We start from the raw sequence: 12,055 nt of genomic DNA on the forward strand, positions 1-12,055 counted from the left end.
CCTCTCCTAGGAGTATTATCTTAACCAGTCCGTCTAGAATTTCCTGGTCAGCTTGAGTGAGATACGTCACCCGATAGCTTCCTCCTGCCCCCAGGTAGGTTACCTCAGCCCGAAACAATCCACTCTCTCTCCCCTGCTGCCTATAAAAGCCTTCCATTTTGTGTAGCTCCTTGGAGATTCTTTTTACTTGCTAGGTGGGATATTGCTTGATTCGTGAATCTTTGAATAAAGCCAATTTGATCTTTAAATCTTTTCAGCTGGCCCGGCCAGCTTGTCTCAGTGGCTGAGCGTTAAGTTATGAACCAGGAGGTCACGGTTCAATTCCCTGGTCAGGACACATGCCTGGGTTGCGGGCTCAATCCCCACTGTGGGGCGTGCAGGAGGCAACCAATCAATGATTCTCACTCATCATTGATGTTTTGATCTCTCTCCCTCTCCCTTCCTCTCTGAAATCAATTATATATATATATATATATATATATATATATATAAATATATAAAATATATATATATACACATTATATATATAATGTATATATATATATTATATATATATACATTATATATATATATATATACACACACACACACACACACACACACACACACACACTCAGCTGCATTTTGTATTTAACAGGGTTACTATCTCCCCTGGCCTCCCGACCCCTGCCCGGACCATCATCTTTCTCCACCCACCCCTGTGAGTCCCAGGGCCACCCGCCTCCGGCATCAGCAGATCAGCCCTACCTGATCCAGTCGGAGTTCTGGACGGCCAGCTGACACATGATGAGACGATGCCGACTCGACACAAGGCCCTGGGAAGCAACAGAGCAATCATGGGGACCTGTGTCTGCTCCCCACCGCCTCCCGAGACACCATCGGGGCAGCCCATTCCCAAAGTGCAGCCATTTTTCGGTGTGACAGGGAATGAGGGTGTGCCCCCTTTACTTGTCCGTCAGACACAAGACAGGCATGGAGGGGCAGAAGGGAAAGAAGAAGAATGAGGGGCAGGTGGAGGAGACCACCCCAACAGGGCCCATAGGTGAGCCCCCACCTCTCGGGGCAGCCATGTGCCCAGCACAGAGATGAGACTCAGGTGCTGCCTGGTCTCGGGGCTCAGTCTGGCACTCAGGGGACCTCCTCTGGGGCCCACCAAGTTGCATGGGGGTGCAAGGGGAATGGCTCCTAGATCGTCTGGGACATGTGGCAGAGATGGAAGGGCAGGAAAGTGAATGTGTAAAATCAGATTATAAAAGGCATGTCTTTTTTTTCCTCCTAAAATCCCAGGAGAGACTTGCCTCGCCCATAACCAGCCACTAATTTGGCATCCATGCCGAGTCACAGTTGGCCCTCAGCAGGTGTGACTGCTTCTCTTCTAATGAGTTTGGACTGAGCCTGGCACTGCCAGCAGCTGCCTGGTCATGGGCAGCTGTTCCAGCTGCTGCCCAACACCAGTCCCTGAGGTCTGGCGGGTCCAGAGATGGGAAGCGGGATGCCTGCTACCAGGCATTTTGCTTTGGCAGGAATCACAGCAGGAATGGCAGTGGGGCAGTTTGATACCAGAGGAGGCGTCAGGTCAGGGGCAGGGAGGCGGGGGGAGAAAAGGGGCAAAAGCAGAGCGCACCTGTTTTCCGTAGGAGTCGTGGACAGGAGAGACAATCCCGCCAATCACAATAAACCTCCCGGTTTTGTGCAGATAATCTCTGGCTCTTTCTAATTAAGAGAAGAAAGCCGCACATTATAAAGAGGAAAGGGGTGGATTAAAGGCGATCATTGAAATCAATACATTCCGCTCTAGAAGGCTTATTTCCGATCTTTCTTGCCATTCAAATAGAAAGTGCCAACTTTCAAAGCACAGGTTGAGGATTCAAAAGGTTAGGGAGCCAGATTTCAGCCCTCAAAGCAAAAGGATTTCGAACTCCAGGGGATCAGTCCCGTTTTAAAGGGCCGCCCCTCGATGAGCCAGCGTCGTTTAGGGGGATTTGAAACAAGCCCCTCACTGACAGCCACTGGAGCAACAGACTGAAACGGGCTCCTCGGATCACGTGCAGAAATCCGGAAGCGCAGGAGTCCTTTTTAAAAAAAGAAGCAGCAGCAGGCTTCGTATGTGAGGAAAGGTGAGCTGGTCGCCTCATCTAGTCACTCCGAAGAGAAAACCCACCAAAACAAATTTACGGAGCCTTCTGCATAATTAGGGGGAATTAACAGTCAGGTCAGAAACCCATCATCACAGCGAGTTGAGGAGCATTCAGCCAGAGAAAAGGGTCGTTGTTTTTCTCCTTAGGAAGGAATTTCTGATGTGGCTTTTTTCAAATTGGCCAGCCACACCCGATTTCCTTTCCATGAGAAAAATTCAGTAACCTAGGAAGGGGATGAAAATTCTGGTCCTCTTATTTCTAAGGGGGTTCGCTCTACAACGCTATCGGGGCCTGAGCGTGTGCCACCGAGGAAATGAGGCTTGGGTTTATTTTACAGGTGAGGGATTCTGTGGGTGAATCTGGGTAGCAAGGCTTGCTATGTGGTAGTTCAAAAGCAAGGTTCCAGGGTGACCCTGCTGGCTCTCTTAAAACTTAAAAAATTCTCATCACGTTTCTTTTAATGTCAAGTCTCTTAGAGTTGCATTTTCAAATAGCGAATCGACTTTATTTCTTAGCACAATTTTAGATTTATAAAATGTGTGAGCAAATAGCCTATAGAGTTCTATATACTCGGCCCCTTACCTTATCTCCTCCCCCACTCCAGGCACACACACCATTTCCCCTGTTATTAGTATTGCCTTGCATGACTGTGGTACCTTTGTTACCCTGTCTGAGTTCATTCTGACACATTATTATTTCTAGGCCACAGATTTACTCTTTGTGTTGTAGAGTTCGATGGTTCCGAAGACCCCCCTCCTTGGGTTCGTCTAACTCGCTAGAGTGGCTCACAGAACTGGAGAAACCCATTTAGTCACTAGATTATGAACTTATTACAAAGGGTTTTAAGGATGAGAATCAACAGCCAGATGAAGAGACATGTAGGTTGAGGTCCCAAACAAAGGGACTTCTGTCCTTGTTGAGCGTGGGGCCCAGAACCTGGAGGAATAGAGGAAATTTCTTCCTTTCCCACAATAAAAACTCAGAAAAGTAGGAATTGAGGGGCCCTTCCTCAGCATGGGAAAGAACACCCATAAAAACCCACAGCAAACATCATGCTTTAAAGAGAAAGACTAAATGCTTTCTTCCTAAGATCAGGATCTAGGCAGGGATGCCTGCTCTCATCATAGCTATTCAATACAGCACCTGAAGTTCTAGCTAGCTCAAGAAAGCAAGAAAAGGAAATTTTAAAAAATAGAGATCTAAAAAGGGGAAAAAAACCTGTATTTGCATATGGCATGAAAATTTACTTATAAATCCCAAGAAATCTACAAGGAAGCTCCTAGAGCTAATAAATGAGTTCAGTAAGTTCATAAAATACAAGATCAATCTAAGAAAAGTAATTGCAAAAACATGTGGAAGTGAAATTAAATGTATAAGACCACTTATAACCACTCACACAAGTGAATGCTTAGGTATGAATATAATAAAATATATACAGAACTTGTACATTAAAAACTACAAAATGCTGGTGATGGAAATCAAAGATCTAAATAAATGTAGAGGTTATTGTGCTTATGGGTTAGAAGACTCAACATTGTAAAGACAGTAATTCTCCCCAAATTGGCATATAAATTTAATGCATTTCCTATCTAAATGTCAGAAAGATTTTTTGGGTGTAAAATAATTCTAAAATTTATATGGAAAGGTAAAGGAACTAAAGTAGTTAAAACCTTTTTTTTTTGGAAAAAAAGAGAAGAAAGTGAGAAAATCTGCCCAAATTTTAAAGCTTATTATATACCTACTCGTAGCCCTGTGCACGAATCTGTGCACCAGTAGCTTGTGTCACCCTCCTGTAGCTCTCTACCACCCGCTTGTAGTTCGCTGCCCCACCCTCCTGCAGATCCGAGATCTGGTGGTTACGCAGTCCGTCTTTACGCCTCACAGCTTAATGGATAATTAGCATATTCCTCTCTTATTATATAGGATAGTAATCAAGACTCTCAGATATTGGCAGAGAGATAGACACATAGATTAATGAAATACAATAGTCTAGAAATAGCTCCACACAAATATGGCCAACTGAATTTTGACAAAGGTACAAAAACAATTCAGTGAAGGAAGTAATGATATGTGCAACAATTGGGATGAATCTCCAGTTCATCATGTTGAGTGAAAAACAGCCAATCTCAAAAGGTTGCATATGTATGACTCCGTTTATATAACATTCATTTATACAGATGAGTGGCTGCCAAGAGTTAGGGATGGGCGTGGGGGCAGGGAAGGGAGGTGGGTGTGGCTATAAGGTAGGTGAGGGCACATGGCTTCTCTCTGTACCCTCTTTGCAACTTCCTATGAATCTATGATGATTTCAAAGTAAAACAGGTTTTAAAGTTTATAGGAAAGCGTGACACACTACAATTCTAAGGTGGCAGTGTGCAAATCCAGGCAGATGGCCAGCAAACTGGTGGGGGTGGATGCTTCTGGAACTTTTGCTCTGATTATCCCTTTCCATTTTTGCTGCTGTCTGGACTCCAAGATTTTGAGTTGTTGTGGCTTGAGAGGTGTTGTTCAAAGCAGTGCCTCTCAAACTTCAATGTGCATGTGTACATTTTCTGGGATCTTGTGAGAATGTCGACTCTAACTGTGTGGGCGGGGCCTAAGATCTGGGCCGAGTTAGGGAAGAGGTGAAAGAGGCCGAATCTTTCAAGTGCAGAGTCAGACCCTGTTTTCATTTAAAATTATGCTATTTTGTTCATCATAGATTTTTTTTGTATGAATTCTGATTTTTAAAAGTATTATTTATCTTGATGACCAAGTTTCGGGGTGCCTCCTTGAATTTTGCAGTGGAGGGCGCCAGCCTCCTTGGCCGCCCCCTCCCGCTGGCCCTTGCCTGAGATTCAGCATTTCTAACAAGCTCCCCAGTGAGTCCAATGCTGCAGGCCTATCGGCTATATTTTGAATAACAAGGGACTAAAGACAGATGGGACAGCCCTTGCAATGTCAGGGTACCCTCCACAGAAGCTCTCTCTTCCACTCTACCACCACCTTCACTTCGCATGACAAGGGCATTTCTGGATATTGGCAGGTAGCCCACTGGCAAGGCTATCGCTACAGCCCTGGAATTTAATTTCATGCCAGGCTTCCCAAGATGTGGTCTATTTTTGTCCATCAGCTCTGCCCCAGGGACAGAGCCAAATCGCTCTATCATTTTACACTCTAGTCCATTTGTTCTCCCTCACTGCTCTCATTCTAATGGAGGAGGAGCCCAAGGTGGCCAGCAGCATTGCTGTGTCCTGCCCTCAATACCTTGAGGATCCACTGTGTCTCCTCATTCCAGGCTACTTCCCTTCCTGATAACCTGGGCTGGACCCACCGGCGAAGATGGACATAACACAGATGGTTTGTCCATTAATAATAATAATACATGAGACAGACATGCCTCATCTGCCTCCGGGCGACTCCGTGAACCCACTGCTGTATGTCATCTCCTCTCCTCTTCCAGGGAGTTAATGGAGGAAACACTGGAGTCAGGGCATCGATACTTACTCAATCTCTCCTTTCCAGCTGAAATTAGAAATGATCCCTTCTGAGTTGCATTCACAGCTGGAGCTGCCTGAATGCTCCTTGTTGGAGAATTTCATAAAGGTGGTCCAGAGTTTTAAACATTCTGAATATTAGAAAGATCAAGCCCTAGATAATAAAGGAAGAAACTGAAGGGGTTTAAAAAAAGCCTCCCTAAGACATGCCACTTTGACATGGATTATGTTTGAGCTGAAGGCAATTGAGACCCTATGACAAGCATGTCAAACTTGCGGCCCGCGGGCCACATGCCTCGTTTATTTGGTCCGTGTTAGCCTTTGAGTTTGACATGCTTGCCCTATGAGCTCACAAACATTCAACGAGTGTTTATTAGGTTCCAGACTCTGTGCCAGGTGCCGCAGGGGACATAGATAAGTAAAAGACACATACCCCACCTCCGAGGAGCTTAGGTGTGCAATGCAGGGACACAGCACACTCTCCCCCGATAATCGATACCAAAATCAATTATCGATGAACAGCAGAGACATGAAGTCTTATAAGACTTTGGGGGAGGGAGTGATCCCAATGGAATGGGGTATCTGGGAAAGCTTGAGGCTTGAACTGGGTCTTGAAAACAGAGAAGAGGAAAGTGTATGAACCATGTATTTTTATTTCCTGCTCTCTGAGGCGATGACCTCTGGGGCTTTGCTGACCCCAGAGGGCCACCCCTCCCAGGGTTAGACAATTCCTAGAGATAATGAATAACTTATACTAGAACCCACCTTTCAAATGCAAACTCACCCAATCAGAGTGTCATCCCTGCTCCCCTCCAACCACCTCCTCTGTCTGCTTTCACACTCAGGGTCACACTATCCCCTTGCCTTAATCACCTCAGGGCCAGGTACCAGACAACTAGGGATAGCTCCGATGTCACAGCATCTGCTGAAATTACCCAAACCAGCCCCTCCTAAACCTGTTTCCTCTGCCTCCCCTGCTCCTTCTTGTGGAAATGACAAGAAAGGCCCTTGCCTACATTTCTCCTTCTCCCTCTGCCTCCTGACTGACCTGGTGCTTACCCAGTCTTACCACCACCCCACCACCACCCCGCCCCCGCAGCATGGCATGTCCTCCTCTTGGGAACTGTGAGCTTCGCTGTCTTTTCAGGGCAGCTGTTTCCTGATCTGTTGGCCTTGCTACACCTCACTAACAGTGAAACCTACAATTCAAAACAGAAGACACTCATTCCAGGGGGACAAGGCGATGTGAGCAGAGGAACTGAGTCAGGAATGGAGTTTGTGGGTCCTCCTGAAGGCTCTAGGGCTTGGCATTCCTTGTTTGAAAAGCAATGAGACCACATCCATCCACGGTCACTAAGGGAGTCTTACCCTCCCCCAGCCAACCTAGAGCACCTTCTGCATCTCCCTCGGGTCCAGGTGCTCCAGTCCCGATCTGTTTGGAAGAAGGGGGCTGGAAGGCCACATTCCTCTGGTGGAAACGGTGGGTGGGTCCCGGTCCTCTGTCTTTGAGTTGTCCAGCCTACACCGTGAGATAATGTCCAAGTGAGATTCCAACTTGAGTCTGAAGGAAGTGTTAAAGGATAGTCTTCTCCCTACCGCTGATCCACGGGTGGGATCCTGGGAGCCCGCCGTGCCACCCCTTAAACGCCATGAGCTGAGTGGGCTGATAGCAGGTTATGGATTTACTCTCCACCCAGAGCCGGCCATGGACAGATGCTTGCCAAGCATGACTACTCAGCAGAACTGGGTGGGGGAGGATGCAGATTCACCAGCACAGCGGCCTCTCCCTTCCTTCATACCCCTTCCCCATGCCTGTAGAAGAAGCAATAGAACATGAAGCCCCTTGAGGTTATGAGGATACAATTTTTTTCTTCAGTAAAAGACAGCTTCTTCGGCCTGTCTCTGACTCAGGAAGGCATGTGATGGGGGGTACATTTCCCCAAGGGATGGAGGTGGTGCCCAGATCTGGTGCGTTCTTCCGCCCAGTCTCTATGGCCAGTGGCTGGCCGGCAGAAGGGCGGGCTGGGTATGAGTGCCCGTGGGGATCCGGCTGAGGTCCCGGAACAGACATGTGCTCAGAGCAGCCCTGCAACCTTGGAGTCTGGTTCTCTCGACCATCTGTCAGTTACCACCAGCGGTCCCCAGCCCCACAGCACGAGCCTCAGGCTATCTGAATTCACAAAAGAAAGCAACAAATGCTTCCCAGAACCCCTTGCATGCCTGGATTTCCTCTAGGTCCTGGGTTTTCACCCATTTGTCTGGCTTTTGCAGCCACTGCCCGTTGCAGCCCTGAACCAGCTGTCACGGAGTAACACAGAGTGGCGGTCGCTCCCTCATTCCTGCGATCTTCTTTGCTCCACCACCCCTACCTTGGAAGGATCTGAGTCCCTTTGTCTTCACAGCTGAGGAATGATTTATGACCCTCATGTCCACGAATTGTCACTTCTGACAGACCGTGCTGGGTGAACCTCTCCTATGCCCCAGTGGCTTCGTGCCACCCCAGAAGTCTGGCCTCCATTCAAACCCTTTCCACTGGAAAAGCTCCCCAGATCCCATCCCCCACCCTTTCCAAAGCAGGCTCTAAGCTTCTTGGAATTCACCCATCGTTGAAAAAGAATTTTTTTTGTTTATTTCTTCAGAAATAGAAAGCTAAATATATGTGTAAAAATATGACACGAACTGGTTTCCTTTCAGTGAGACTCATAAACACATGAGAGAATTATTTTAGAAACCCACAGACTGTAATACCAAATATAACTGGGTGGGTGGGTGGGTGGGTGGACTGGGGCTGGGGATAGAGTGGAAGCTGAGGAATAGGGAATACAGATGGGAAGGGGAAGCTTGACGTAGAAAACTGACCATGGCAAGTCTCTGTCATTGGCGTGGAATCAGGCTCTATTTTTAACTACAGCTCTGTTGTTCCACACTTTATTAACCTTTTTGGATTCAAGTTCACCACACAGGCTTCTTAAATTGTTACAGAAAACCGGAGAAGAACCAAGCAACGCTTAGAGAGATGGAGTTACATTTATTATTATTATTATTATTATTATTATTATTATTATTATTATTATTATTACACGCAGGCCCAGAGAAAAATGTCTCTCAAATTCTGGGCAAAGTCACACAGGAAGTTTCTGGTATTTATACCTTTTTACCTTCTTTGTCTCCCAAATAAGGATTTTTCCGGTTCCTTTTGCAAGTTCTTAAAGGCTTTGAGACCTCAACCAAAGGCTTGGCCTGGCGCCAGCACTGATAACTTCATCCGGGGAAGGTGTATGGCCTCTTCGGAACAGAGAGTAGTCTTATTTCCTTATTATTTAAGCAAGCAAGCATTTACAGAAGCTAAAATAGCAGGGTTAAAATTTCAAACAGCAGTTTTTATATAAGATGGAAGCATCAACATAAGAAGGGGATAATTCAGACTCTGAAGTAGAGATTATCCAGCAAACAGCTTTGCTTTTATCAAGAAAATAGCGGAGAACATTAGGCGGCGATGGGGCCCTCTTTGTAAGGATGTGGTCCTCAGCGGCTATCACGTAGGGCGGGGCTTCCCAAAGGTAAAGGCTGCTTTTCTCCTCACGAAGGTTATTGGAGAAACAGTTCCTTCACAGCTTCCTTATTGGTGTCCATCTTCTCTCTCCACTTCCCTAAGGGTCAGTAGGGTATCTCCCTGGGACAATGGCCCCCTTGCTCAGGGCAACTGACAATCCAGGTTGGCCCAGAACTTTGGTAGTTTTAGCACTAAAAGCTCCACTACCCGGGGGACCTTTCAGTCTCCAGCAAAGGGAGATGGTTGGCCCAATAACAGCCCCCAAAGATGTCTGCATCCTGATCCCCACAACTTGTGAATGTTCCCCTTTGGGGGCCACTTTGCAGATGTGGCTTAAATTAGGAATCTTGAGATGGGAGCCTTCCCCTGGATTATGCAGGTGGACCCAATGTGCTCGCAGACTCGGGAGGAAAGGGGACAACGGGAGCAGAGAGATTTGAAGACGGAGGAAAGGACCACGCGACGAGGAGTGCCGTGGCCGCCGGAAGAGGGAAAAGGCCAGGGAATCTCCCCCAGCGCCTCCAGGAAGAACACACCTGGACTTTAGGACTTGCAGAACTATGAGATCATACGTCTGTGTGGGTGTCAGTCAATACTTTGTGGTAACTGAGTACAGCAGCAATAGGAAACGGAAACAGTTGTTCACCCTGCCCCTCCCTTGGCCAGGGTGCCCAGGGAACCCCTCCACCGTCTTAAACCAGAAGTGGAGAAAGGAAATCGGCCCATAGACAATAGATGTCCATGGGGTGGACTCTTTCGGGGGCACAGAAAGGTCACAATTTTAAAGTAATTCCATTGTTACTTTGGAATTTTCTCTTAAAAGAAAACCTATAAGTAAAGAAATGAACAATAATCTCTTAACACCCCAAAATAAAGCCTTTGACATTTCTTAGATTAAGACACCCATCTCACCTAAGAGGCAACAGAGCATAAATTTAGAGGCTTGAGGTTCAAATCCTGCCCCGGACCTTACAAGCTGGGTGACCTTAGGGTAGTTACTCAACTGCTCTGGCTGCAGACTCATCTCTGAGTTAGAGATAATAATACTGTCTACCTCACAGAGCTGTTGGATGATAGATGCAAAGAGCTTAGCCTAGCACCAGCACCCAGGAAACACAGGCCATACTTTCCTTCCTCGGGAAGTCTAGCGGCTTTCTTGAGATAATAGAAAATACACATATTGGTCTCTACTCCTGGTTCCTAGCACAGAGCTCCTAAAACCCTTGTCATTTCCTAGGTGATAAGAACACTAGCAGCATCTATTGCATTTGTCTTTGTTCTAATGAGGTGACTCTGGATGGCTCCTGGATGACTCCTGGATTGGGGTTGGTGGCCAGAAAGATCAAGCCAGCGGTGTGTTTTCCTTGGTGCTCTCTGGCTCTCTGGCCCTGCCTCCCTTAGAGAGAGCGGACATGCCCCTCTGGGCTTGAGAAGCCACCACTGGAGATGCCGCGTCAATGACCGGACCTCAGTCTCCTTTGGTCCTTACGTGAAGCCGAACAAACGGTTCTGAATGATGTCAGAGAAGCTAAGGTTGGGTGGGGGGCGTGCTGCTCTTGGGCAGATTTTTGACTCACTTCAGAGCCTTCGCTGAGCTCCCGGGGTGTGTGGATGATGGATGGGAGAGAGCTCGGGGACAGGACACATGAGGTTTCTGCTGGGATGGATGAGACTGCTTTGAAAGGTTTCATTTATCTTACGGAACTCTCAGAGCTCACCAAGGATGCTGCTGCGTCTCTCCGAACTGAGCTGGGGGCACGACTCCAGGGGCCACGAGCAGGAAACAATCTGAAAATTGCCTTTAGAATTAGGAGGCAAAATAAGATGCCATTGTTGTATATCCCTTAAGGCAAATTTTTCAAAAATGATACTAATTAAAGTCAGTGAGGATGCGGGCAGTGTGCAGCTAACGCACTGTTGGTGGGAGTATAAATGGATAAAGCCTTTTCGGAAAGCAGTATGGCAGCCAGCATCTGTCAAAATGACAAATGGGCACCGCCTTTGACCTTTCAATTCCACTTCCAGGAATCTGTCCTACAGAAAAAAACTTGCACATATTCAAAAGGCTATTTCACTTTAGCATTATTTATAATAGGAAAAATAAAAAATAAACAGGGAAGAGGTTAGACAAATTCTGGTACATCTAAAGGAATATTATGCAGCCATTAAAAAGAATGAAGTAGGTCTATCAAGTCTGACATGGGAAGATCTCCAAAGTACATTGTTAGGCGGGAGGGTGGGTGGGGGTGATGGAAATCAAGTTATAGGATTAACTATAGCATGGTGACATTTGAATAAAACTATGTGAGTGTAAAATAATTTCAGATCGTCATAATGAGAGCAGTGACGGAAATGAAGCGGGGAGAGAGGGTTCTGAAGAAGTGACATGGAGGCAGAGAAGTGAGTGAAAGACATCGACCACACACAGATCAGGGGAGCAGCTGGTATGAAGTCCCACAGGCAGAAGAGCCAGCTGGTGCTCAAGTCAGGGAGGATGACGGATGGGGAAGGGCCTTGTGAGCAGGGAAGAAGTCTGGGATTTTAGCCCAAGCCCTTGGAGGGTTATAAGAAGAATGATGCACCTTACATCTGTGAAAGCTCACTTGAGTGTTGGGTGGAGAATGCATTGTGGGGGACATGGGTGAAGGCAGCGAGACCAAGTAAGTGATGCTCACACGAGACCAGGTGAGAAATAAATCATGAGCCTACTAATCGCCAGGCCTCCAGCCATTTACCACCGAAGCAAACATGTTAATCTGCATTTTACAAAATGTTTGATAACTAAGGTATTATTTTAAAAACTAAAAAGGCCTACATTAAGTGGAGAGTAATTTTGTAGTAGGGTCAGATTTGTTACAGCTGATTAATTATGCAGATTATTTTGTTAT

The 12,055-nt window shown here is 46.7% G+C and overlaps 1 protein-coding gene across 1 annotated transcript in view; it reads right to left on the minus strand.

The window, feature by feature from the left end:
- Positions 1-12,055, minus strand: part of NMNAT2 (nicotinamide nucleotide adenylyltransferase 2) — a 106,739-nt gene that overhangs the window by 26,831 nt on the left and 67,853 nt on the right. Inside the window, exons 2-3 of the mRNA XM_054711725.1 lie at positions 1,625-1,713; positions 748-815 (exon numbers count right to left, since the gene is read on the minus strand). Coding sequence (XP_054567700.1) covers positions 748-815; positions 1,625-1,713 — 157 coding nt within the window. The remainder of the gene's footprint in view (positions 1-747; positions 816-1,624; positions 1,714-12,055) is intronic.

This window comes from Eptesicus fuscus, chromosome 22 (assembly GCF_027574615.1).
Source record: "Eptesicus fuscus isolate TK198812 chromosome 22, DD_ASM_mEF_20220401, whole genome shotgun sequence".
Lineage (NCBI taxonomy): Eukaryota > Metazoa > Chordata > Mammalia > Chiroptera > Vespertilionidae > Eptesicus > Eptesicus fuscus.